Here is a 27,196-nt window from a genome sequence, read left to right as displayed (position 1 = left end):
CACTGCCGGCCCAACGGCCCCGGGAGGCGGGGCACATCGCAGCCCCGCCCACCCGCTCGGTTCCTCCCACAGCGGCCAGCGGGGATTGGCGTTCTTCTCGGCCAATCATATGGGAGGCCGCAAGCCGCCGCTATTTTCCACGCCCCAAAGGCGGGGAAGGGGCGGGACGCGGCGCTCGGAGCAGTCGCCGCAGCGGCGGCTGCAGCAAGATGGCGGTGGCGGGGAAAGGCGGGGTGTCCGCGTTGGTGAAGCCGATCTTCAGCCGGGACCTGGGCGAAGCGAAGCGGCGCGTGAGGGAGCTGTACCGGGCCTGGTACCGCGAGGTGCCCAACGCCGGTGAGCGCGCGGAGCCGGTCGCGCATGCGCGGGCGGGAGCGCGAGCTCAAGGTCGTGCCGGCCCCCCCGCAGCCGTTGGGCTCTGGAAGCGCTCGGTCGCTCCCGGCTGTGAGGGCTCGTCCCTCGCCCCTCGCCGGGCAGCCCCGGCCCTTGCCCCGCTGCCTGTGGGCCCGCTGGACACGGCTGCTCGGGGCTTGTGGGCTCCCGGTGCGGCGCAGGCCCGGCCGGGCTGGCGCAGCCGGGTGTGCCTGGCCCTGCCCGCCCCGGCGGCGCCCCCAGGACGGCGAGGCCGGTCGCGTCGCGCCTGGCTTGGCACTTGGTTTCCCTAACGGAGCAGAAGAGAAATGAGCTTTGATTTCCCAGAATAGGGGTACGGTGGCTTTGTTATCTGTCTCCTTAAAGTTGCTCTGGGACTGATACCGTGGCCGCGTTGTTTATTAGCTTTCAATTAATTGTATTAGTGAAGCCGGCAGGCGCTGCAGGAACAAGTGACCGTGTAGTGTTTTGTAGGGTTGAGTTGCACGTTGTGAGTGGGAAAGAGGAAAAGCAATATAGATGACCCCTGTGACTGTTGTGTTTCTTCCAGTACACCTGTACCAGCTGGACATCACGGTGAAGCAGGGGCGTAACAAGGTGCGGGAGATGTTCATGAAGAATGCCCACGTTAGAGATCCACGGGTGATAGACATGCTGGTTATTAAGGTACAAGCCAGTTATTCCTGTTTTGTTGAAGCTGCACAGGATGGCAAACAAAACAGTAGCTTAAATACTATGTTATGGTTGGTTGGTTTTTTTTGGAAACAGTGGCAGTCAAAGATAGGGCAAAAAGATGGTGCTAGCTAGTGTACCATTAAACTTACTTTTCAGCTCCTTCGATTGGGATGTGGTTTTCTTCAGCTATTCCAAACCATATGTTAGAGTGGCAGTACTTGGTGGGAGGCTGGCTTTAGGGGGCAGGACATCTTGAGTCTGTAATACGTGTGGTTCTGTCTGGTGCACAGCAATAACCAGCATACCAAGAGTTGGTCAAGGCTTCAAAGCGGGTCTGAACAACAATAACCTCTGCAGTTGTAATGCATTAGAAGGTTTCCAACCGGGGATGGCCATGCTCGCCTGTTGTATTTCTTGCATTTCAAGGCAGTTGGTCTGTCTTTACATGATTAAACAAATCTGGAAACAGAATTGTAGGTAATAAATAGGGTAGGTGACGGTTCCAGGCAGTCTCATTCTGCCCTGTGCTGCCATCCTCCAAAACCAGAACAATAATTCATAGACTGGAGTCATGAAGAAGTTATGTTCAAATCTCTGTGGTAGTGATGCTGGTGCAAAGCACTTAGCAGCAATTTTACTTAAAGGCACAGGGCAGGTACGGTATATGTATTTGTGTCACAGTATAGGTTATGCAGGCAGTCTTCAGGAGTACAGAATTGTCGATGCAGCTATCCTAAGGGTATTTCTAAGTGCATTCAAATAACTTTTGTAGTACTGTATAGTTAGAATCAGGCTCTAACTGAGAGCTAGTCTAAAAATCTTCTATCTGTGTGCAGGGAAAAATGGATCTTCAAGAAACGATTCAGGTGTGGAAGCAGAGGACCCACATCATGAGGTATTTCCATGAGACTGAAACCCCACGGCCTAAAGACTTTCTGTCCAAATTCTATGCAGGCCACGATCCCTGAGAGATTGACTCTGTCTTCCTGCCTTGTGTTACAAATAAAGGTCTGTACAGCAGGAAAAAACCTACACAGAAAGATTGTATAGCATATTAGGAGTCTAATGACTAAATCCAAATCCAGAGTGTGCGCAAGTCATTATGACCTGCATGAAGATCTGCCACTTCCTAGTTTTTGCCAATGTGTGTTTGGTGGGTGGGAGTTTGTCCCATGCCTTGCTCTGGAGTCTCTGCTGAATAACCACAACACAACCTGGCTGTGGAGCTCTCTGTGGGGCCGGCGGCCGTGTGTGTGTGTGTGTGTGTGTGTGTGCGTGCGTGTGTGTTTGCGTTTGCTCTCTGGAAGACATGGCCTTGAGAAAAGCCACTGTAGCAGCAAAAATGTTCTTAGTGATTGAGGCCCGTCTGCATTCATGCAGTGTTTTACAATTTTGTGCAATGACTTTGTTGACCTTGTGGTTTTTATTTGGACACTATTCTCTGTTTACTTCCTCGCAGAGAATGGCATAGAATCCAATAACCCAATAAAGCCCTTTGTGCAATAAAAAGATCAGCAGAGTCCATTTCTCTGCTGCAAAGCGAAATTACCTGGAAAAATGGCATTTTGTACTGTTGTCTAGAATAGGCAGGCTCTGTAAGAGCTTCTGATGCCTAGCAGAAAATGTCCTACCATCACCTCTTTAATTAAATCAAGAGTTACTAGTTCCCTTTCAAGAAGGGTAAGGAGAACCTCTTTAATCAGATAAAACACATTTTCAGCAGGTAACTCTGTGCTGGAGCTCCCCCATGTGTGATCAGCACTGAATGCCTGTAGTGCTCTCAAGCTGCTTTTTATCCTTACCTAAATATTGGGGCCTTCTTCCCCATGAGGGCTGTAAAGGAGCACCCCTCAGGGTGTCTGTTTACTTAGGTACTTTGGGTCTGGAGTTCTTTTTAGGACAGGGCTGAAGAAGGAACACAGGAAGGGCCAGGAGAGACTGTGGACTAAAGCAGTGACAGGAGTTTGGCAGTTTAGAAGACAGGAGCAGGGACACGTTTGACCCGCAAGAGCCGATAAACTGGAGCAACCACTTCTTGAGCAGCCTTAGAGAAGGAGGGGGCAACTGAGATACTGAGTGACTCAAGAACCTGCCAGCTTTGGGGTCCCTCAGGTGGCAGGTTCCCTTTGCACTCAGTATCAGAGCTGGAGTGTCAGAGCAAACATCAAAAGCAGTGACAAGCAATAAAGGAATAAATGCGTCTGCTTGAAACAAACACGGTGCTAATGCGCGTGACATTAAAAGAAAATTTTTTGACAGCTCCAAGAATACTGAAGGAAACAGTGGGCAGTCAAGAGGAGAGGCCAGATCAACTGACCAGAAAGCATGGGAGAGACACTGCTGGCTTGGAAAGGAAAAAAAAAAAAAAAAAGAAAAAATTAAAAAGAAATAATTTGACTTTAACCTTTCAAAGTGCTTGAGAAAACAGCTGGTCGAATGTGACTGAAGCTAGCCTATGAGTGCCCTAGCAGGAGAGAAGACCTTTAAAGTCTATTATGCAAGGATTTAATTGCAATAGTAAATACTTCTACAAAAAGAATTGCTGAAGTTTATACACAGTTAAGAAAGTAAATATATTAGGGCCTGTACAAAAGGAAGTTCTGAACTACCAAGGAAATAGTAAGTACCTGGAGCCAGAGCATGCAGATCACAGAATCACAGAATTGACTGGGTTGGAAAAGACCTCAGAGATCATCGAGTCCAACCCTTGGTCCAACTCTAGTCCGTTCATTAGATCATGGCACTAAGTGCCATGTCCAATCTCAGTTTAAAAACCTCCAGGGACGGCGAGTCCGCCACCTCCCTGGGCAGGCCATTCCAATGCCTGACCACTCTCTCTGTAAAGAATTTCTTTCTAATATCCAGCCTAAATTTCCCCTGGCAGAGTTTAAGCCCATGCCCCCTTGTCCTATTGCTAACTGCCTGGGAGAAGAGACCAATCCCCACCTGGCTATAACTTCCCTTCAGGTAGGTATAGAGAGTGATGAGGTCACCTCTAAGTCTCCTCTTCTCTAGACTAAACAACCCCAGCTCCCTCAGCCTCTCCCCATAGGTCTTATGCTCAAGTCCCTTCACCAGTCTTGTTGCTCTTCTCTGGACTCGCTCCAGCACTTCAATGTCTTTCCTGAACTGAGGGGCCCAGAACTGAACACAATACTCCAGGTGTGGCCTCACCAATGCAGAGTACAGGGGAAGGATCACTTCCCTTGTCCTACTGACCACGCTATTTTTGATACAGGACAGGATACCATTGGCCTTTTTGGCCACCTGGGCACACTGATGGCACACTGATTTTCACTGTTCACAGATTTCATGCTATAAAATGCACCCGCAAGTTAGTTTGCCACTTATATTCACCATTTACAAAACCTACTCAAAACTTTTAGCTCTGCAGTGGTAATACTGTGTTTAACCCTCAGTGAGGTGAAATTAATGATACAGTCTCCATCAGACACACCTGCACAGTGCTGGGTAGTAAATCAACATTATTTCAACTGTGGTGCCATTTCCAATATGATTCCACTGCTTCCTCCAGGATTCCTGTCATATGCTGTGGATTAGTACTGAATTACAGAAAGGACTTGTAAGAGGAAATAAATAGGAAGAGAGCGTCCTGACTGGCACAGACGTACAGAGGTAGGAAGGTTAAGACAGAATTGCTACATCACAGGCACATAATCTAAAAACACACGACCAAAGTTACACATCTCAATCTCTTGATTGTTTAGTTGTTTTCCCATATTGCTAATAAAAGGCATCCCAAGCAGTCTTCGATGAGGTGAGCGTGTGTGTGTGCAAGGATGCAGGGCCTTATCAAGCACTTCTTAACCCTGATCTACAGATTTCTGTCATACAGACACGTGCAGGACACTCGCTGGGAAAGGGGACACAGAGCCCCCTGTCCGCTTTAGGAAGGACAAAACAGAGGTGATGGCTGTTGGAACCATTGCTTTGTCAATGGTTTTCTCCCTTCTGTTCTTCCATTACAGTTCTGCAAATAGAATAATAAGGCATTACTCTTCAGATACACTGTACAGCACTCCAGTCTGTGCCTCCCCACCTGAGGGGGAGGTTTACAAAAAAGGAGTTTCTAACAGGGCATTGCGATCTTTACAACCTTTTAATTCTCTGGTTTTAGCTGTGCTGGAAAAATGCAGGAAAATCTCTTTATCAAACAGAATATATTACATAACAAGAAATGACAGATTTACAACAAGTTCTTTAAATCAACACCTTTTTCTGAAAGAATCAAATACACCCAAACTCAAAACTTTACGTGGGGCAAGCCAAATGGAATAACATAAAATGCAGGGAAGGGTAGATTAGATAAAGGAAAAGCAGAAATAATTCATCTTTATCTGACGAGTCTGAATGGTCCAGCTACTTCAGAAATCAGTGTTGTTACACCCACCAGACAGTTTGTTCTGGTGGGTTCTGGAATTCTCTCACCTGGTTCACTTCTATATCAGAATTGCACACTAAAGCATCCAAGGCCTTTCTACAGGCATAGTTCAAACAGTCCCTGCAGCAGCTGGTGGTACTCAGTTCAAAGCAGTGAAGTGTTCAGGTGTCAGAGCTCACAAACTCCAATGGCAGCTGGACTCTGCTTGTATGGAACTTCCACAGGAGGATCTCAAAGGGCTTTGCAATCACCAAGCAATCATGCTCTGCACAGTCTTAGGAGCCGAGTAACGAGAATTCTTGCCTTTACGCAGACCGAGCAGTAATCATCAAGCTGGTACCCAAGGAATGAGCTGGGCATGCCAGCGAAAGGCACTTGTGCAGTGAAGAGCCACGTGCCCCAGCATCTCACAGCTCCCCCCTGCACTGACCCACACCCCTGTCCGCTGAGCCTTGTCACAGGAGGAATGGCTGGAAACCCTCACCGCGGGTTTGCCGTCTGCCAACGTGACAGGGCTGCGCTGGGAGCACCGTGGGATACGGGTACCACATCACCACCCCCGAGGGGTCAATAACGACCGAGAAGCTGTCTCCCGTCTTTAAGCCGCTGATGGTCTTCCCGCTGTACGCATCTTGCACCTGGAAGAGAGAGATGGGGGCTACCAGGATTTCCACAGATCTTCCATCTTGAGGTCCAGCCGTGGTCACCGAGGTGGCATGGCAGGACAGGGCACAGGAGTGGCCAACAGGAGGGAGACCCAATGGGTGGCTGCCCCTTTGTCCTGAAGGCAGGGAGTGGGAGTCCTTCCCCCCAGAAAATGCAACAAGGTGTCAACAAGGGAAGCTGTAAAAAGGGGCATCCAGGTTCCACAGGGCTGCCCCACCATGCAGCGTGCCAGTGGGGCTCACCTCATACATGGTGTCCTCGGGGAAGTGGAGCTTGGCCAGGCTGGTGTTGTAGACAAAGGGCATATCCGTCCTCCGGCTGAAGAAGACGAGGGCGCTGGTGCCCTGGGACAGCGGGCGCAGGAACACCTCGATGTGCGATTTCTCCTAGAGGTGGGAATGGGTGGGTGAGGCAGAGCAGGTCCCCAGTTCCCGCAGCTCCTGCTCATGGTTCCCTGCATCACCTCTGTCCTGGTTTTGTTAAAAACAAGTTTCTCTTTTAGTGAATTTCCCTGTCAGCTAAAGCCTTCTTACTAACTGCACTTTCCTGAAAGCCAGATACATGTTTTGGTAGACATAGCAATGGAATGCAAGGTCATTATAAGGATGGATGCATGTCCCGCGAGAGCAGTGAACTGAAACAGATGACTAAAAACTGACCAACTAAATATTCCATCCCATTCACGTGATACTTCATATAAAAGTGGGAGATCATGAGGATCTCGTCCTTTTTCTTATGGCTGACATTAGGAGAGGACCTTGCTAGTCGTCCCTGAAAACTGAGGCCTAGTGACAGACTGAATCCAGTACCGGTTGGCTGGAGGGTCCAGTCCAGGACTTCGGTGTGCTGGCCCTTCATCTGCTGGAGCAGTTGACGCGACTTTCAGGATTGGTTTTGTGTATTTTGTATTATTTTTCCTATTTTGTTAGTAGCATTAGTAAAACATTTTACATTTTTCCAACTCTCTTCTCTCGGTCTTTCTTTCCCTCTCAATCTCCTGTCCTTAGTGGGAATGGTGGAATTTTTAAAGGAACTGGCAAGTAAAATCTAAGAGGCCACTCCTGGGCATGATCAGGCTCAGGATACTCTGGCATAACCAAAAAGACCATTCCAGACTGCAGATGTAGATGTCATGAGAACTGACGTCTCACAAGCTTTTCTCTTAGTTGCATCTGCTTTGATTCGGAGAGCGCCACCTGGTTTATGGCTGGAGCTAGTTTTGCTTTCATCTTTATTCAGTCATTTAAATACAAACTATAGTCATCTCTGCATAGCACAGAATAGTAGGAAGAGCAATGACTGCCACATCTTCATAGTGGTTTTTGAAATATTGTAACTAAAACCCTGTTTACTATGCAGAGCAAGTAACTTTGCTGTGGCTGTTGTCTTTGGCCACATCTATTCTGCAGATCTCCACTGCCACAGATATTATTGAGGGATGTGAAGAAGTGTGGTGTAGCTCATGTGGCCATTTTGGCATATGAGCCTCTGTATGAAAACAAAACACATAGACACCCTGACAACAACCAAAAAAACCCCGAACAAAACATGCGTTTGTCCAGTGCCAGGTGCACTGCTGGTTTGCGCACATCTGTTCCGTGTGCATTTACAGGTGTAGCTTACTGATAGTGTTAATAGAGCACATGTAATTTGACACTAGCTTTTCCAGTAGAAAAAGAGTTTTTAGATCATGTCATCATCTCTTGGTGTGCAGTGGATGACTAAAGGCAACTTGTAGCCTAAATGTCAGGTGAATTGTATCAGTTATATGAGGCCTTATTGTGGTGTTGGTTGCATATCTCAAAACCAAAATTCCTGTGATTTTAAGGTATAACTCAAAAGTTCTTGTCGGTTATCTTTCCTTTTTCTGTCACTAGTCTATTTGTGTTTTAATTTCTAAATAGTAGTGATCTCTTTGCCTTTGGTGGTTTCTACCAGATGAGCTTTGTTTTCTTTTTAGAAGGGACAAATGTCAACCTGTCAGAAATTATCTTTCATCAGAATGTTAGATTAGGTAATGAAAATCACTTACTGTATACTTCCGAGAAAAAACCTTACTGTCTGAATAAGGTGCATGATAGACCTCCTCCTTTAGATCATTCCTTTAGTCATTCAGGATGAGGTAAATAAGCCAGTGGCTTCCCTTCTGCTGCATTCTTATCTGCCTGATAATATGGTTAAATACATCATTGACCAGGTCAGATAATAGGATTTAAGTAATGAAAATTGAATGTGGTCATCTGATGAGTCTTACTACTTTGAAAATAAATGTATGAGCATCTTTCCAGCACTGCAGTCACTTGTTTTGGAGATGTGCCATTTCTGTGACGGTGAGGTGTTTTCCCTTGATGACATCTTCTCCTGCTGCCAGTAAACCTTTGATCACCTGTGAAAAACGTTCAGTTTGGCCTTGATCATCTTGGACTGCTAGTGATAATGAAAACTACTTTTACACTGATGGTATCTTCTGAATCATTCTTTGTCATGCTAATTCTCATTTTAAAGCTGCTGTAGATTTAAAAAAGCTCTTTTCCTCCAATTTTAACACTGATGTCATTGTGAGATACTGAAACATAGGCCAGTGAAATGAATTGGAGAAGTGTTTTAAATTCTTTCTGAAAGGTTGGTTTGAACATTTGGTATCTCTTGCCTGGTTAGCACAGCTGAAAAGTTTGTTGCTGAAAGAGCCTGTGTTGTTGCCTGTTCAAAAGGCCTGCCTGTGTACGGTGTGGAAAGATAGTGTCATTGTGACACCCAAGAAATTTGTGCTGGAATGTGGTTGATAAAATTCCCAGGACAGTACAGGTATTTTGAAAGACAATAGTCTTCATCGCCATTTGTTGGTTTCCCTTTCAGAAATGTTCCCATTGCCAGGAACCGGGAGCCACCTTAGGCTGCTACAACAAAGGCTGCTCCTTCCGATACCATTACCCATGTGCCATCGATGCAGGTAAGAACAAATGACATGTATTTCATGTTTATTCAAAGCAAGGTGCTTACAAATGTATACCCTCTCAGTTTCTCACCTACTGTGAAGAGACAGTAATATAAGTGGTGAGAAATGGCATCAGGTAAACAGTGTACAGTAACGCGTTGGGACAAGAAGGAACTTGTAATGAAAAACAATCTACCTGAAAGTGCAGAAAAAGCCTGGTTTGGGGGAGTGCAGCTACAAGGACTGAAATTTGCCTGCAAATTATAGAACTGGTCACTCTTTTCTTGAAAAACAAAACAGCCACCACCCGATCCCCCCTTTAACACTAAAAGGGTACAAGTAACCGGAAGGGTGTTTCCTTTTTCAGGGTGACACTTCTATGGATACTCATAGTAATAATTTGAGGTGCAAGGTGTTTGTAGAATTGTCAGCACCACTTGCAGAGCAACCTTCCTTCTCCCTCCTTAGAAGCATTTCAGCCAGTCTCTTGAGTAGGTCCAAATTTCATCCTTGGACATGCTGATGGCTTGGCTGATATTATCTCCAGCTATGAACCTGGGGCTGGAAGTTTGTATTTTGTGTACAAAAGTTTTTCATGGAGATAAACTTTATTCTTGAGTAAAATATCCCAGCTCAGAATGAACAATGTCCCACTATTCCAGACCTCTGTAACTCACTTCTCCTGTCATACAAAAATTTGTCTGATAGCAAGCAGGTATGGATTCAAGATTACAACTCTTGACTGGCAATTAACTGCAAGCTTCTTGTTTGTTATCCCACTTCCACAGCAGACCACTTGTTTCAGCACCTATTTTATGCTGGTTTTTAAGTGTTACAGTATTTGAAGTAGGCTTGTTCATTTCTGAATGATTGCACTGTGCACCTCTCACTGTGAAATTCCTCCCACTGGAGCACAGCAGTTTATTCTAATAGAAATGTTTTCAATGAAATTAATATTGCAGTGGAATACACATAGCACCACATTATATATGGAGAATTTTTGATTTTACGTGAAATAAGGTGTTCAAGTAATATTGTTCAGGTTGCAAAAATCACACACTCAAAATTTGCCAGAAATAAGGAAGTCTTTGTAGGTTTAATTTTGGTCTCTTACAAATGTATCTTATAAGATAGTAATTGCCATATTAAAGACTGACATATTTTTCCATGAGTCCCTGCCTCAGCCTGTAGGATGAAGGGGCACTCATTCATGAACATATGTTGTCCTCACTTATTCTGTACTTTATTTGCTGCATATGATTCCATCTCAGTTCTAAAAGTGGAACTATGGAATTTTCTGTGATGTTTGTCATGCCTAAGAGTTTCATGAACATTAACAAAACTTTTATTTACAGTACATTTGAGAGGCAGAGTCATCAGATTTGCATTCGTATTGTGCTTTAGTAATTTGTTTTCTGGTTTGTGACCCGCCTTTTTCAATACCATGAAAAGACAAAATAAATATAGTGAATGTTCCTAATAGTTTGGGGTGCTTAATTTGAATTCTTGTGTTACTAGGTATGGTATGCAGCATTTTCTTTGTTGTAGACTCAGGTATCAAAATTAAGATATTGTCCTTTTTCTTCAGATAGACTTTGCTCATTAACCCTACTCCAGCAAATGCGGTAGGATCCTCCAGATGACAAATGTACTGAATAATTGTGACTGATTCCCAAGAGCAATTGTGTGGCAGTGCCCTGTACAAAAACTAGTATATATAATCATACTTTCTAGTCCATATTAAATGTAAATACAGTAGATCTGCCATATAATAGTAGAAGTGGGCTACGTTAAATTTGGCTTTTCCTCACAGTTCTCTTGAGTTTTTAGCCCTTGGGGTTTTCTTTAGAGTAGCTTTTTTTGTTCAAGTTCCAAGGCTACACTTTCTTCATTTTCTTTTAATTTTCTCATGAGACATCATGCTGTCATGTGGCCGTCAGTCAGAGCACACCGTTCAGAGCTGATTTCCCCCCTTTGAGTAATACAACAGTAATAAATTGCAAGCCACTTGGTGGGCTGGAGCCACGTGGAGATGGGTTACTTTGACTGTGAGTTTCACAACCATATTTAAATAATAGCAGAGGGGTGGTGAAACTGGTGAATCTCTGGTTTCACTCCAGGAAGAGTGTGATTTAGTAAGAACAAAAACTCCTCTCTGTTTCTTTTTACATTTCCCTTTCTGTTTCTTCAGTCTGTATGTGTCTAATATGTTCACTCCAGCTCTTCATACCAGCCACAGGCTCTTTATTTCATTGGTGTCAGGTTCCCCTTCTCAAATTTCTTATCCAAGACCCACTTCTCCCTGCTCCTTTCTAACTTTGCCCAGTTTTCTAGCTGTTATTCTGGCGTCCTCCTCTCCTTTCTTGTTTCTAGCTCTGGTTTTCATTTCTGGGCTTCTCAGTCCCTTTTGGTTCTCCTGACTTAGCTCCTTGTCAAATTTAACCTTGCTGGTCCCTGTCTGTTCTTGTATGTTGCCCTTGATCTTTTTCACCTTTCTGTGCCTTATCCCAACAGTTCTTGGTCTCCAGTCTTCTGGCTGAATCAATCCTGATTCCGTCTTAGCTTCCCTACTCCCAACTTCTACCAGCACTAGTCTTGTCATCCTGCGAGCCTCCACTCTCTCCAGTTCCAGATTGCCTTTCTCAGGAACATTTTCACTTCTGCTGCCTTCTGGGTCAGTGCTTCCCATTGTGCAGTTCTGAAATGGTCACCTTCTTCCTTCAGGCTGCCCAAGCCTTGGAAATGTCCCCTGACAGCTTCAGTGCTTTTGGCTCTGGTGCTTAAATCTGAAGCCAGAGGTTCATTTACAGGAAAGACCTGCTCTCACCCAAACACAAGTATATTGGGTGGAATTTTTAAAGGAACTGGCAACTAAAATCTAAGAGGCTGCTCCTGAGCATGTGCAGATTAAAATCCCCATTTCTCCTTTCAAAGAGTTATATTTGCTGGTTTTGCCGTAAGCTGGCCAGGGCACGCCTTGGCTAAAATGCAAGTCATACTGAAAATCAGGGTATGTTAGAGCTTTTCAGAGAAAAAATTCTGGGATGTTTAACGTGGGCAGAATAACTTTTCCAAGAAGGAGGTTTAAGGAAATTGTTGGGCTGCTTTAACTGAAGCTTTCAACCAAAACAAATAGAAGAGCCCAGCTTGAAGTAAAATCTCAGCATTCAAGATTTCAGCCTGATGATATGAAAGTAAAAGACCTTGTTTGCAGTTGCTTTGATCTGTTGGTGTAATCAAGCTGCCTTAATCTGTAGCCGCTCTTCCAATAAATCTGTATAAAAGAAATAAGCAAGCTATATGGAATAGGACTTGATTTTTCATTTATGCCCAAGCAGAAGATGCAGGCTTCCTTGAGAAGCAATCAGCATTCTTTTCTCTTTCCTCAGCCTTCTGTCTGCCTATAAACTCTTTTTATTGGTTATGCAGGGCTGCCGTCTTTCCTGTAGCGAGTCAGATGTGGATATTTCTCAAGCTCCTTCAGCTCTGTGGTCTCTCATTTGAAGTCAACCATCCTGTTTTGAAGGATGGTGCCACCTTGCTTTATTGAGGATCCAGGACAGATCTGTTCTGAATCCTCAGAAGTTTGTGCTGATATTTACAAGGGCTCCCAGACTTTTGGAATATGTATGGCTGGTTTTGTATCTTTAAAAAATAATCAGAAAACACTTGCTGGAGTGTTTTTTTTAGGGTATGTCAAGTCAGGAACACTTGTTGTTTGGCTGAGTTTACTGTAGCGACCACACCGTAGCTGGAATGATGTTTACACCTTGTACTCCTGGGCAGCTGCACCGTGAGCGTGTTTTCACCTTTGCATTGGTGTGGATTGGAAGTCAGCAACCTGTCAGTTTCTGTGCCTCCTTTGAAAGGCAGAACATTTTTTTGGTAAATGCTGGAGGGTGAAATATCTCAAAACAGCTTCAGTCAGTGGCAGCGCCGAGGGCTGGCCCTGCCGTGCGACCTGGGCTCTGGCTTCTGCGCCCGTGCTGGAGGAGCCAGGTCCTGCACCGCTGTTACTAACTGGCTGCTACACAAGGCATGTGGCTTCATAAGCTGCAGTTCGTACCTATGGATGCTTTTATATAGCCTAATTCAGCCTTCCTTTTAATCTGCTTTCATATGAAGTAATCTTTGGCAGTACAGGCTGCAAGAGAGCTGAACTCCTCCTTGGTGTTTGTGTAAAAATTAAGATCAGAGGTGCCACTTAAGTGATTTTTAAATGGAAATGACTGTGGTTAACATTGTCTGGGTTTTGCTTCCGTCTGTCCAAATTTATGAAGAGCCTCTGATGTCTCAAGATAACTTAGTCCCAGGGATGTCTCCATGGAAACAGGATCTTTGTTTTCTGAAATTTAAGGCTTTCTGGATTCATACTCCTGACAAAACACACGCACAAATGAGGCTGGGGACAGAGGGTAAGGAGCTGGGGACCCACCAAAGGTGTTTGTAGCAGTTTGAGGATGATATAAAGTGTCGTAGGGCCCTGTGGCTGCTGCACTGCCTCTCATGGAGAAATACAGAGGGCTTTCAGCCAAGGTCCTGGCACGCACCTCTTGATGTTGCAGGCCGATGAGAAGCCACCCATTGAAACCTGCAGGGCAGATGAGGCAGAAGATTAAAGTTTCTCCCTCGGCGGAGATTTTTGCAGCACCCGTTTCTCAGGGGTGGGTGCAGAGGCGCGTGGCAGCTGCCGCTCTGCTGCCCCCAGCCCCGAAGCTCAGGGCCTGGCGCTCTGGGACACAAACAAGAGTCACCAACGAGTTTGCACATCGCGTGCGCACTCTGAAAGCTTTTCAGTGGCAAATGTTGTTGCTCACTGACTGCTCATGTGATCTGCAGCCTTTCCGTCCCCACCGCGCTCCCAGATGAAGCTCCGGCACCGCGTGGGTCTGAGCGGGCGCCGCTGGCCGGAGGGTCTGAAGCTGCTTCCCTGGAGCACCTGGCCAGGGGACGCAGCGCGGTCAGCAGCAGCTCAACCCTCAGGCCACAGGCTGCAGAAAACACTTGGCCAAGGCTGGCAGCTTTTTCCCCGACTGCTGTTCCCTCTGGGCAGCAAGGCGCAGACTCGGGTGGTGGGATCTATCTTACATGAAGCTGTCATCACAGGAGGTGCCATTTGCTATCAAATTTACAGGACTTGCACAGCAAAACAGGTAACTTTAGACATAGCTGTTGAATCTTTGATTCCAACTAGAAAGGTTATCCCAGATATTAGGCCTTAGTTCAACACAAACATTGACAACAAATTAACAAACCTTTGGACTTTGCAATAGGCAATAAAGAGCATAAAGCAATTAAGGGTTTGTCTTAGGCCTTTCCCTCTTTCTGGATATGAACTGATCTGTCTTATCTTGCAGTAACACAAATCAGACGGGAGCTTCAGAAAGGCATTAATTCACATAAGTAGTGCCTGCATCCAGTACACAGGAGGACTAAGGTTTGCCATCTCCATAGGTGATGCGGCTTTCAAAATTTCCAAGTTTTCACTTTTTTAAGCAACCCAACATTTTTTAAAGTGTCCCATTTGTTTGGCCACGCAGCTGTCCCTGTGGGACCTGGGAACGGGCTGAGTTTGGACACTGCTGCTCCTCTGTAGCTGGGGAGGTTGTTTGCACTGAGGAGCTCGGTGCCGTCAGGAGGAGGGGAGCTGGGCCAGCCCACTGGAGGCCCCGACGTCTCCCGTGTCATTTCTCTCCCACTCACAACCCTCACGTTTTCGGGCACCATCCATTCAGTCTTCAGGCCATCTCAAAAAACACAAAGCAAAATACTTTCTGGTTCTTTCCTCCCTCCCGTGGAAAGATCACTACTTACAAATGCCTCCTGGGTAAAGGAGAGATGGTGGTTTTTTAAATGCAATTTTTCTTAACACAAAACTGCAATTAACGTAGCTGTAGAAAATATAAAAATGAACACAGACAAAGAAGCTCGTTATGCACAGTTGCTATGAGACAGTAGCAACTGCCATTGGCAAAAGAAACCTACAAATCATTTGTGGTGGAGCATCAAAGGTAACCAACTAACTAAACACTCCCTAGTCAGATCTTGCCTGCATTTTCATAATTTCTAATTTCTGTTTCACTCCATATGCTCCCACTGTTATTAATCAAACTGTGAGCATGACTGAGCCAATGTTGCAAACCAAAACAGTTATTTGTGGGTTTCCTATCCATTAAAAAAAAAAAAAAGAAATATACATTCTGGTTTCCAATGCACATTCGGATTTGTGAAGTACAGACTATCGTTAGGAGCATCACACAGAAATCAAACATAAACAACCTGTTTCACTGTCAGAGTAACACAGAACAATCTTCTGCTTCCAGCACACTGATAAAAACTCCTAAATGCTGACTTGTATTCAAGCCATTGTTTATACTGACAGAAAAAGTGCAGATAAGACCATGAAAAATTGCCAATGAGAACTTGACATTGCGTTATTCATTAAAATAGCAAAATAATGAACTCTGTACTCTAACCACAAGCACACCACGCTCTTGGAAATTATTAGCAGAGCTTTTACATCATCAAAACTGTATGTTTGAGTATTTTCATTTTAAGTGGATCAACAACCATTTGGGTAAAAAGTGCTGGGAAAACTTCACATTTTATTTTTGCTGTTAAAGTTATTTATAGTTTCCTAATTGAATTGCTGCAAGTTCTTCTGCTCATCATCTGCTGCTGCCTTAATGGCAAATTATCACTGAAACCTGAAATCTGACTTAACTTCTATGAGACAACATCACCCAAGGTTATTCTGTCTGCTCCTCAGTGCCATAAGCAAAGGAGAAAAATGCAATTCTCTTTCTAGCTAGATTATCTTCCTTTCATTATTATCTTCCTTCTGTTTTTTTTTAATTCATAAATAACTGACTTGTCATCTAAGTGCATGGGTCATGAAAATAGGTGTGAGAGAAACCGTTTGATCACCCCATAGTATCCAGACATCTGCTCAAGCCAGTCCATGGAGTACAGGACCGTCCAGCTCTGTCTCCTTAGACCTCTCAATAGAGCTGTTTGAAATGTGGTGGGCACTGAGAAGCCAACAAACTCCCAAACTACTTGGCAAACATCTTTCAGCTCTTGTTGGCTCCCCCAGGCTGTACTTGCTAAGAGTCCTCTCTGTCTCTTCATCCAGGCTGTTAATAAATAAGCTAAATTTTATCAGCCCCATATGGTTGTATTTGTTCTGCTGACTTCTGGCAGGATTTAACATTCCACAGCCTCATGGTTACTGCAGGCAAACTTAACCATCACGTCATGGATCAATTCATGCTTCTTCATGAATAGCAAACCCAGCAGAGCATCTTCCCTAGTTGTCTCATTGATCGCCTGTGTCAATATTGTCCTCAGCACGCTCCAGAAACCACCTGGATTGTGCCCAGTCGTGTAGTGCGTCTCTATTGAAGTGCGCAGTGAGTCCCAAGGCCTGTAACCTGTGAGAGGGTTCCACTGATCAGATGGGCTGTGGCGAGTAGCTACCACAACATCGCCCATGTTGCTTTGCTCACTTCTCCTTGCCCAGAAGCACTTGGCTGGCTTGTCACCTGTCCCATGGCAAAGCTCTGGGCACCTGTCTGCATAAAGCACCCCCACTCCTCACCCCTTCCAGCCTGTCTTTCTTGAAAAGCCTGTGTCCATCCCTGGCAGCTCTCCAGTCACATGGACTGTCCCACCGTGCCTCTGTAATCCAAAATAAATCATAATTCTGCAGTTGTGTTGGGGATTGTGATTCCCCGGTTGTTCCCTCCCCCGCATATGTTTGTTTACAGGTACTTGAGATGATTCCTGAGTCATGAAGCTTTCACAAGGGACATGTGGGATCACGCTGAGGCGACCTCTATGCCCAGATAATGAGCATTTAGGTGCCTCTTTGGGCCAGGGGCATTCTGAGGCCTGGGCTGCAACACCAGAGCCCACTGTAGAGTCTTTGCAGGTGCCTCCATCACTTTGCAGTCTGAGCTCTCCATCCCTGTTGTGGCAATTGCTCCATTAGGAGCTTTTCTCTGATCACACCGAGATCACAGATCAATCTGTGATGGGTTTACTGCTTCTTTTTAGCTAGAACTAACTGTCGTGAGAGCGAGCTTTATTGATCTCCGATGGCAGAGATGCCAGGAGAACAGAGCTGTGCTGCTTTAGGAAACACTTTTACTGTCTCCATAATCGTGTTTGCAATACTGCTGCCCCAAAGGCTGGAAATTTGAGGCTCCTTGCGATACGTGTGCTTTCTCCCTTCCAGCTGAGCTGTGTTCTACAAAAATCAAGGTCATTGTGCTGACTGACATTTGCAGCTGGATAAAGATTGTTATTCCCAGAAACATGTATGAGTTTTAAAGTCTCAGGTCACCCTTTTAGGCTAATATCTGTGACAAATGCTTTTAGTACAGGAAAGCTTGGCCTAACCTGAGCTTTCTCAAGGGCCAATGGAACAAATCCTCAGCCCTGCAAACAGAAACCTGGATGATCTGTGTTTAGGAGCTGCTTCTCCCTTGCCTTCTCTGTACAAACAAGAAGGCAACACAGATTCAAACCAACTCTGTCCAAGTCGCCCCACAAGAATGCAGCAAGTCTGAATTGCTTGTGAACTGCGATCCCACCTCGGCTGTGGGAGAGGGCACCCAGAGGTCTGGTCCTCACCCAGCCCTGTCCCACCGAGGCCACCACTGCAGAACCTGCCACTGCAGCAGGGACACAGAGGCCTCTGAGCTCTGGCCCCGCAGGAGGAGGAGAAAGAGGAGGGATGACCCCCATCACCACAGCCCAAGGCTGAGCAGAGCAGAGCAGAGGAGGAGCTCTGGGTTTGATCAAAGGCCAGCAACTGCAGGGGAGGAGGAGCAGGAACAGAGAAAAAGAGCGTGGGGCAGAGGAGAAAGCAAGGAGAAGAGGGCAGCTGCCTGGGGAGAGAAGTGGGAGAGGAGGAGAGAAGGGCAAAAGGAGGCAGAGACAGTCTTGGGTCCAAAGAGAAAGACCAAGGAGGAGACAGGCTAGGAAATGGCATTACTCCTTTGGCTGGGGTCCCAGCTGCCATCCTACTTGAGCAACGTCTCTGTACTGGCAGTTTTTCTTATGGTCTTTACTTTACTTCTGGACTTCACGAAGCGCAGGAAGAAGTGGAGCCATTACCCGCCGGGCCCAACGTCGCTGCCATTCATTGGGACCATGCTGTCTGTTGACTTCCAAACCCCCACCTCTCCCTCAGCAAGGTGAGTGCTGGCCCCCGCAGATAAACCACGCGGGTTTTGTGCTTCATTTGCAAATTCTAAGGGTCTTTTCTATAGGAAGGCACTGTTCAGCTGTCAGTCCAAAATCTGCCCAATGCAGAAACTAAATATAGCGTTTCTATGATTTGCTTACACGCTCCCGAGCCCTTTGTTCAGTGCTACTGACCGGCAGGGGAGTTTTGACCTGCCTGCCCGGCAGTCTGTGTTCAGTCAAGGTCTTGTCTGCCCGGAGGAGGCTCCATGGGAGGCTTCCAGGGTGAGCGTTCGGCTGACAGGCTCACCTGTGCACCCATCCTGCTGGCAGCGTTTGTCTTACAGATCACAATAGACACAGGGCGTGTGCCAGTTACCTGTCTTGCTAGATGTGTAACGCTCCTTTTAGGGAGAAACCTCTTCCAACCTGTTTCTGGGAACCAGGCTCTGGGTAGATCTTTAGGGACAAATGCGTATTAAAAAAAATTACATATCATCTTATCATCAGTACTTCTAACAGAAGCAGACTGACTCAAAACTTGACTAGTCTTTCAGATCAAAATAAATACAAGTATTAGGAAATAATTTGCCATTGAGCATGCAGCCTTTGAAAATCCCCAGAGAGGTCCTTGACCTTGTGTTGTCAGACAAAATCCAAAATACTTGCACAGTGCTCATGGCCACAGTTTGGCCAGGATAGGCGCTTTCTAAGTCTTTCCACTCACAGAGCACTGATATCTCCTTCAGCTGCTTTTTAGCCCCACTCTGAGCTGCTGCACTGCAAAGGCGAAAGAGCAGCTGAAGGTCTCCTAATCAAAGCCCCTCAAAAATCACTAAAAAATAAGGGCACTAAGGAAGGATATGGTGATATTTTTCATGTTACACTCAACTCATTTTCAGGGATGTACTTTTTTATCTTGGCAGCTTCAAAAGAAGTTTGGAAATGTCTTCAATCTCCAGAACTGCTGGACCAATGTGGTGGTACTGAATGGGTATAAAGCAGTGAAGGAAGCCCTGGTCCATAGATCGGATGACTTTGCTGACCGGCCAGACATGCCCATGTATGAACATCTGGGCTATGGAAGTAAATCTGAAGGCAAGTCCCTTGGAAATGGACATTCCCTGCTGACACTAGCACAGGGGAGACTGGGCAGATGGAAGATTTTAGGAGTATGATGCCACCTTCTCATGGCCTTCCAGTCAATCTCCTTGTATATCTTGTCACCCTTTGGTGGTGACAACGTCAGATTTTATGAAAAGGGGGCTCCCTTTACTGGTTGTTAGAAACTGTTACAGGTCCAGGTGCTAGCACACAGCTCTTCACCAGCGTTAGGACACGGAGTGGTACAACTTTCCTGCCAGCACTGGAGCTGGTAGCTCCCAGCACCCAGTGATTAGTGCTTATGCTCACACACTATGTGCATGTCGTTGTCATCACAGACAAAAATGGTAACTTCTTTCCAAGACAGAATCCAGCCCACAACCTCTCATCTTCAGCTCCTGTGCGGTGGCCCGAGCTGCTGCCCGGTTCACACAAGCTAAGGGCACAACACGGAATGGTTGGGGGGAGCGATTCCTTTATCCTTAGCAGCGCTTGTTGCTCTCCCTGAATCCCCCCTCTACCTTCACCAGCCATGCACATGCATTAGAAGGTGCAGTAATCCGTTTGTAGAACTGCTGTATGAACAAGCTGTACAAGATCAGACTCTTTCATCTACCCACACAGACCTGTACCTCCAAACTCACATTTGATATTCTCTAGTGATTCTCCAGTTGCTTGACATACAGGGTCAGAGCTCCTGACATTTCTTGCTCATCTGTAATTCCAGGAATTGTTATGGCGAGATACGGACACACCTGGAAGGAACTGAGGAGATTCACACTCTCTACCTTGAGGAACTTTGGGATGGGAAAGAAATCCTTGGAGGAGCGAGTGAAGGAGGAAGCGGGATTTCTGTGCTCTGCAATCAGTTCTGAAGAAGGTTGGTCACATCCAGAGGGATGGGAAAATCAGAGAAAAAGGCAATAGAGTGATGCAGAGAGAAGTAATACTGCAGCCACTCTCGTTTGCACTCAGTGCTCTCTTCCTAAGCCAATGCAGTTTTCTAGTCTATATGCATTAGTGACCTGGCTCTACTTTGAAGCCACTTTACACAGTGGGGCTACTGTAACATTAATCCATTTGAAACAGGAATCACATAGGAAATAAACAGAAATACAGAGGTAAAATATAATTATTCCCAGAGCTGGATTACTATCACCTTGATGAAGCCTTGGGAAACATATTGATATTATCACATGCCATAAAAGTGCAGCTGAGAGTTTTCACAGCACGTTGCCTGTCATCTAGACACAAAGCAAAGTGTTATCTGTCAAGTTACAGAACAACCCTGCAACTCAGCTTTTCTTGGGAGTTTTCTCCTTTAAACAAGGACAGACCAAGTAGTGGGAGGAGATGAGAAGATCTTCACTCTCTAGAATGATGCATTTGTACTTTGAGTGGTTTGTGGGCTTTTTCTCTTAAAGGCACCAAGGAGGCATCTGTGTGTTCTCGTTCCTGACAGCTGGGGTCCAACAGCTCAGTGTTGTTTTGCTCTATTGCTTGGTCTCCATCTCCGTTTTTAGGTCGGCCTTTCGATTTACGTTTTCTTGTAAATAATGCAGTCTGCAATGTGATCTGCACCACCGTCTATGGAAAGCGTTTCGACTACGGTGATGAGACATTCAAGAAGCTGGTACATTTGTTTGAAAAATTCCTGAAGGAAGGAACTGGATTCCTGCCTCAGGTAAACCAAAAGCATAATACGTTCTGTAAGGAGCTGCCCTCTGTTGCTTGAGAGCATTGTGATTTCATTATTTTTCTTTTTGCATCACATAATATCTTCTCTGTCTCTCTGGTTCTGACATCCCAGCTTCTTGACGTGGTGCCCATTTTGTTGCACATCCCTGGACTGGTACAGAAAGTCTTTCGATGGCAAAAGGAGTTCATGGACTTCACAGACACGCTCGTACATAAGCACATGGAGACCTGGAACCCTGCTTACACCCGAGATTTCACCGATGCCTTTTTAAAGGAAATGAAGAAGGTAGGGTGACACCAGCAGAACCCCAACGTCCACGGGCAATTCCTTTGCCTGATTAAGCTTGTTGATAGGAGCTTACTTCCTCATAAAGCTGTATAAAACCTCTTACTTATTTCACAGAATCACACAGAATCACAGAATCGACTGGGTTGGAAAAGACCTCAGAGATCATCGAGTCCAACCCTTGGTCCAACTCTAGTCCGTTCATTAGATCATGGCACTAAGTGCCATGTCCAATCTCAGTTTAAAAACCTCCAGGGACGGCGAGTCCGCCACCTCCCTGGGCAGGCCATTCCAATGCCTGACCACTCTCTCTGTAAAGAATTTCTTTCTAATATCCAGCCTAAATTTCCCCTGGCAGAGTTTAAGCCCATGCCCCCTTGTCCTATTGCTAACTGCCTGGGAGAAGAGACCAATCCCCACCTGGCTATAACTTCCCTTCAGGTAGTTATAGAGAGTGATGAGGTCACCTCTAAGCCTCCTCTTCTCTAGACTAAACAACCCCAGCTCCCTCAGCCTCTCCCCATAGGTCTTATGCTCAAGTCCCTTCACCAGTCTTGTTGCTCTTCTCTGGACTCGCTCCAGCACTTCAATGTCTTTCCTGAACTGAGGGGCCCAGAACTGAACACAATACTCATTCCACATTGTGTCTTGAGAAGGAAGCTGTGAACTTCTTAATGCTGTAACCTCCTTTATTGTCTTAAGAGACCATATTATCTGCTGATGTCCTTGTTCTCCTTTTCTATCTTCATGTTTCCCTCAGAGTCTAACAACTTGCTTCTTTCCAGCCTACGTAATTTTGAAGGCATTTAAAAGGCAATAATTGAGAATTCACTAATATTTCTAAGTTTGCACCAGGGGACAAGTCAACACACAAGATTCTGTGTATGTTACTGCCTTAGTGACTGATGATTCAAAATCAGTTACAAAACTACAGAAACAGACTGGCTTTTTGGTATCGTTGTCCAGTCCACAGCCTGCCTTTAAACCGAGTTGTGACTTGGAAAGTCGGCATCTCCTTCAGGATGTGTCTCTTAGAGTTGCTTGCCAACAACTACTTCCCTGTAGATCAAAGGCCTAAATCTGAACCTCACTGATTTTAGAAGGCATCTTTGATTCAGTCATGCACGAAGTCAGTATAAAATCAAAGGTACATGCGTCAGCCCATCCATCCACCATATGTTTCTGCACATGGATTCACTAAATTTCAAGTGCCAGATGTCCAATAGTAGCAAATTCTGCCTGCAAATTGCTTCCGCCATCTGAGTCCTCAGGCTGGGCTGCTGTGCTGCACAACGAGCCCTGCTGTGCTGCACAACCAACCCTGCTGTGCCGCGGGCACCGGGCACCTCCAGTCCATACATGAGCCCCACAGCTCACAGGGACAGAGCAATGTCATCTGTGTTGCTCTGCACTGAGCAGCACTATTTGGGGGTGGATGTGAGCCCGACCAACTCACTTCTCTCTTCTGTTCACTGAAGTCCCCTGCTAAATCCCTCTACTGGGTTAACTTTGGTCAGGTCAGCCCCACAGCTCCCTTGACAGACATCTTCTATTGGGATACCAGTTGAGTCTTAAATGCCTTATTAATTGCTATCCAAATTACAACAGCATCAAAATATACAGAATAACTTAACAGAAGCTAGTCCCTAGGAAAGAAAAGTATAAAGAGGATTACAAAAGACAAGCAGATGAACTCATGCAGAGCGTTTGTCAAAGCTCATATGCTAGCAAATTCGAGCTCAATTAGCATTTGGATGAGAGACCAGTTTTGCTGAAATTGGTGTTGCAGACTTAATAGGCAGCTGTGATACCCTGATTTTTCTTTTCCCCCCAACTGTAAGAAAACAGGAGGGCAGAAGCAGCAAGAATCTGTAATGCATAGCTATAGATAACGCCCTCAAAATACTGTTAATTTTGCATTTGCCACACCAGTGCAGCCTCCTCTCTACCGTGTGGGATTTACGATCCCATCAAACTTGAATAACTGTGTTCCACCTCCTCTGGGGGAGAACATTACGGCTTGTGCAGGGGCCTGCTGTCTGCTGGAGTGGAGAGCACAAGGCGTTCACTTCTGTCCTGAAGGTGGGTGTAGCGTTCATCCCTCAGGATACAGGAGGTGACTGATGACCTTCAAGTACAGGAGATAACAGGGTTCCAAGGTACATCAGTCATACGCAGACCTGTGTTCTGCTCTGCTCTCCCAATGAACTTCTTGGTCAGCAAAAACAGATCTGGTGCTTCTCAGAACTTCCCTGGCACAATCATCTTCTTTCCCAGCAAGTGCCCCAGCTCCAGTCACCTCCTTGTTTGCTCTCTGCAGGGCAAGGCTGCTGAAGAGAGCGGTTTCAACTATAACAGCCTTCGTCTGGTGACCGCAGACTTGTTTGGAGCTGGGACTGAGACCACCTCCACCACCCTCCGGTGGGCAGTTCTGTACATGATTCTCCACCCAGAAATACAGAGTAAGTGAGAGGACAGAGGTGGGGTGTGTCACCTTCAACCCTCATTCTTCTGTGAGGAGATTGAACGTCTGCTCTCTGCGGTTCGGGTTTGTGGCAATGAGGAACAGCTTTGGCGATTGTTGGTCTGGCCGAAACCAGGAGAGACACTTACATGGCAGGGACCGATGGCAGGGGGGAAGCCCTGGCAAAAACACTGGAATTGGAAGGGCAAGTTTGCTCTTGATTTCATTTTGAAGGCTACTTGGGGGCTTTCAGTGGCCAGAGTACCCTCTTTCTAGCATTTGGAATAGATGCTAATCTGTTTTAATTCTCCAGTGCTGCATGGCCAGATACCCTTTCAGCTGCATAGAGGATGGGTAAGGTAGCACGTTGAGTGACATTAAAGGCATAAAGAATAGTTATACAGATGGCTCCCAGCAACTGAAAACAAATGCATTCCTCTCTAGTTTGTCTTCCTTTCTCTAATTGCTTGTACTGCTCTCTCCCAGTGTCTACAATCTCATGCTGCCAACCTTTCTACAGCTTGTACCAGCCCCTTCTGTTTTTCTGAGGGTGCTCTAATTCCTTCGCTGTGCTGCTTTCAGGTAAGGTCCAAGCAGAGATTGATAAGGTGATTGGCAGAGAGAGATCACCCACCATGGAGGACCAAGTGAGCATGCCCTACACCAACGCTGTGATCCATGAAGTGCAACGCTGTGGGGATGTCGTTCCCATTGGAGTACCTCACAGGACATACCGGGACACTGAGTTGCAAGGCTTCTTCATTCCCAAGGTGACCGTGGCCAGATAGACAATTCCACATCCTCTCCCTGTGCAGATGCCAGGCCTGGGCTGTGGGTGACCCCAGGCAACTCTGCAGTGTTGCACTCCCAGCCCCAAGTCAGAATCACTGGCGAGCACTGAAGCAGAACATTTTGAAGTGCTGAGGCCAGGCAGACGGTCACATTTGTGCTCTAGGTTTGTGCGGGTTGTGTGGGAACCCAGCTGCAGTGGCAGGTCAGTGCAAAGGTTCACTTTCCTCTCAACGGGCTGTGACAACCACTGCCCTGCGTGTATTGGAAGGAGAAAGTCACAGAGCCTAAAGGGCTTTCTGGAGGCACACAACACCAGCTTACGGGCTTTCCTGAGATGCCAGTAGTTAAAACTCTAATCTCTGACGCCATTCAGATGCCACTGGCATTCACTCCACTGTCACTGTGACAGTGGCTGCCCTGGCAGCACTGGTAGCAATGCAAGACTGTTTTGGGTTTTTTTAGCTTTGTGATATGTCCTCTAGCTTAGAACATTGACATGTGAAACAGGAGAGCTTTGCGATCTCCCCTGCCCCTTATGAAAGCTGGGTTTTGAAGCCTTGTCAGTCAGCTTTTTCCCTCCAGCTATGAAACAAGTCCAGGAGGATCTGAGCAGCAGAGGCTGTTTCCACTGTGTCGCCGTGAAACTGGCATTTGCACGGAATGTCCTTTGTAAGGATACGAATTGCAAGGGTTGAGATGCCTCAGAGCACAGGGCCGGCACCATCTGCCATTGGAAAAGTGCCCTGCTTTCCCTCTAGTTTAAATAAGGCACACAAGAGGAGGTGGGTGTCTTATTCTGCAGCTCCAAGCAATGGTTGCTGTTAGATGGGAGACCTGGAGTAGAGAGGGACCAGCACTGGTCCATTGTGCCAAGATAATGCTGCTGTTCTCACACAAGTTGTTTCCTCTTGTGGAGGAGCGCAGGGGACAACGATCATCACCAACTTGTCTTCCGTGCTGAAGGATGAGACAGTCTGGGAGAAGCCAAATGAGTTTTACCCCAAACACTTCCTGGATACGAATGGGAAGTTTGTGAAACCAGAGGCCTTCCTGCCCTTCTCAGCAGGTAAATCTGAGGGGAGGATCCAGCTACAAGTCAGGGCCACAGTGAGAGGGGTGATCTGCTCCTTCCACAGTGATTCCAGTGGTTTAACATCCTTTTTCACTCCCTCTCTTGCAGGTCGCCGTGTCTGCCTGGGGGAGCAGCTGGCCAGGATGGAGCTCTTTATTTTCTTTACCACTCTCCTGCAGAAATTCACCTTTGTTCTCCCTGAGGACCAGCCCAGGCCACGGGAGGATGGTCACTTTGCCTTCATAAACTCCCCACACCCGTATCTGGTGCGAGCAATCCCAAGATAAGTGCACATCGCTCTCCCTCCACTTAGAGACCACCACCAACGCAAACTCTTGTCAGAAATGTTGCAGGATCATCCCAGGTTCCACTCAAGATCTCTCAAGTCTGCACAGATGTCCCCAGCTCTGTAAAGTAAGGATCTGGCCCAACAGATATAGTTTAGCTTCATTCCAGTCCTGGATCTTGAATCAGACAGCCACAGCAAGTTACAAATCAGGATCAGCTTTCCAGTCCATATATGTCTCATGGGCCAGCTCTGCTTTACTTTGGTCTCTCATTGGTCGCAGCAGCAGTTCACTGAGCACACAGCTACTGAGAGAATTGTTAGTCCTGAATGAGTTTACTGAAATGCAAGGGTATCCTGGGTAAAATACAACCCTGGGGTCATTTGTGAAATACAGAAGACAGCATATTCCAAAAGAAATCCTGGTGTTTAGGTTTACCACCTTCCCAAATTAGGTCCTGAAAACTGCTTTTTTCTTTTTTGGCATTACATAAAGTCAGCTCTTGGGCAGGCTCGGAGCTCACAAAGGGATGGAGTTACACTGTTTGAAACAGCACAGCTGTAGATTTCGGAGCTACCTTTCTCTTTCTTCCTTCCTTCAATATTCCTGACAAATTGTTTTGCAAGGTGTTAGGGTACATAGATATTTAGATTAGTAGTAACTACCATTTAACCACATAGCTGAAAAGACTATAGCATAAAGGAGCTTCTATGCATAATCACAGTTCAAGAAATCCACATTTGCATCTATCTTTCCAATACCAGTTTTGGAAGCTATGAAAGCTGTTGAATTATGCAAATACTTAATACCATTGTTAAGACTTTGACTACAGTGGGAGCTGCAAATTTATGCTTTTCATCTATAAAACAATCCAAAAGAATAAAAGTGATCTGAAAAGTCTTCTTTGCCACCCTCTCCTCCTTGTGGTTCTCTCAGACCTCCCTCACATACTCGACAATTCTCTCCTTGCAGCCAACACCCCATTCGCTTCTTTCAAGGTCTTTTTAGTGTTACTTTTGTGCTTGGATCAATGATGAGCACAGACTTGGCTTTATGGTTTCCAGCAAAGAGAGGTGTTTCTGAAAAGCAGCTGTTGGTGAAACAAACTTTAAGCGGAACTGATTTCAGCAATCATGTATTTGGATAAAAGGCGTGGGTGTACCTAGAATAGGGACTGTCTTTCTAGCATGCAAGAATGCACCGAAAAGAAGGCAACCTGCATGTGCAAACATGAACTGGTGTGGCACTTCG

The 27,196-nt window shown here is 46.0% G+C and overlaps 3 protein-coding genes and 1 pseudogene across 5 annotated transcripts in view; 2 read left to right on the top strand and 2 right to left on the bottom strand.

Moving 5' to 3' along the window:
• The first annotated feature begins 175 nt into the window (after positions 1 to 175).
• Positions 176 to 2,554, top strand: LOC309435409 (NADH dehydrogenase [ubiquinone] 1 alpha subcomplex subunit 6-like). 2 transcript variants are annotated; one of them, XM_082043601.1, is made up of 4 exons: positions 176 to 336; positions 923 to 1,038; positions 1,884 to 1,913; positions 2,002 to 2,554. In XM_082043601.1, exons 1-4 carry the CDS (start codon positions 210 to 212, stop codon positions 2,095 to 2,097), a joined length of 369 nt encoding a protein of 122 aa, XP_081899727.1. In that variant the 5' UTR covers positions 176 to 209; the 3' UTR covers positions 2,098 to 2,554. The 2 variants fall into 2 exon arrangements, with proteins under 2 accessions (XP_081899727.1, XP_081899726.1); XM_082043600.1 differs by having other exon boundaries at positions 1,884 to 2,542.
• Positions 2,555 to 4,770: 2,216 nt separating this feature from the next.
• The window catches only part of SMDT1 (single-pass membrane protein with aspartate rich tail 1), a 29,150-nt gene continuing 6,724 nt past the window's right edge, over positions 4,771 to 27,196 (bottom strand). The window contains exon 3 of the mRNA XM_082061917.1: positions 4,771 to 5,038. The gene's annotated coding sequence lies outside the window, so the exon portion shown is untranslated. The remainder of the gene's footprint in view (positions 5,039 to 27,196) is intronic.
• LOC309444264 (alpha-N-acetylgalactosaminidase-like) lies at positions 5,057 to 6,923 on the bottom strand. Its single transcript, XM_082061935.1, has 2 exons — positions 6,358 to 6,923; positions 5,057 to 6,087 (listed from the first exon to the last, which is right to left on the bottom strand). Exons 1-2 carry the CDS (start codon positions 6,418 to 6,420, stop codon positions 5,905 to 5,907), a joined length of 246 nt encoding a protein of 81 aa, XP_081918061.1. The 5' UTR covers positions 6,421 to 6,923; the 3' UTR covers positions 5,057 to 5,904.
• LOC309444166 (cytochrome P450 2D14-like) lies at positions 8,597 to 26,734 on the top strand (annotated as a pseudogene). Its single transcript, XR_014186719.1, has 10 exons — positions 8,597 to 9,065; positions 18,155 to 18,253; positions 19,169 to 19,340; positions 20,074 to 20,226; positions 20,870 to 21,030; positions 21,157 to 21,330; positions 23,651 to 23,792; positions 24,377 to 24,564; positions 25,511 to 25,652; positions 25,767 to 26,734. The product of XR_014186719.1 is annotated as a cytochrome P450 2D14-like (transcript).

The sequence above is a fragment of the Streptopelia decaocto genome (genome assembly GCF_964273445.1).
Source record: "Streptopelia decaocto genome assembly, chromosome: 1".
Classification (NCBI taxonomy): Eukaryota; Metazoa; Chordata; class Aves; order Columbiformes; family Columbidae; genus Streptopelia; species Streptopelia decaocto.
This window is presented reverse-complemented; position numbering and strand designations above follow the sequence as displayed.

What these genes read in the sequence shown, in the direction of transcription:
- LOC309435409 (XM_082043600.1), top strand. Translation starts at nt 210, where the DNA reads ATGGCGGTGGCGGGGAAAGGCGGGGTGTCCGCGTTGGTGAAGCCGATC. An exon ending in CCGCGAGGTGCCCAACGCCG is followed by an intron (nt 337 to 922) that starts GTGAGCGCGCGG and finishes TGTTTCTTCCAG; the next exon opens with TACACCTGTACCAGCTGGAC. An exon ending in TAGACATGCTGGTTATTAAG is followed by an intron (nt 1,039 to 1,883) that starts GTACAAGCCAGT and finishes ATCTGTGTGCAG; the next exon opens with GGAAAAATGGATCTTCAAGA.
- LOC309444264 (XM_082061935.1), bottom strand. Translation starts at nt 6,420, where the DNA reads ATGCCCTTTGTCTACAACACCAGCCTGGCCAAGCTCCACTTCCCCGAG. An exon ending in CCGAGGACACCATGTATGAG is followed by an intron (nt 6,088 to 6,357) that starts GTGAGCCCCACT and finishes TCTCTCTTCCAG; the next exon opens with GTGCAAGATGCGTACAGCGG.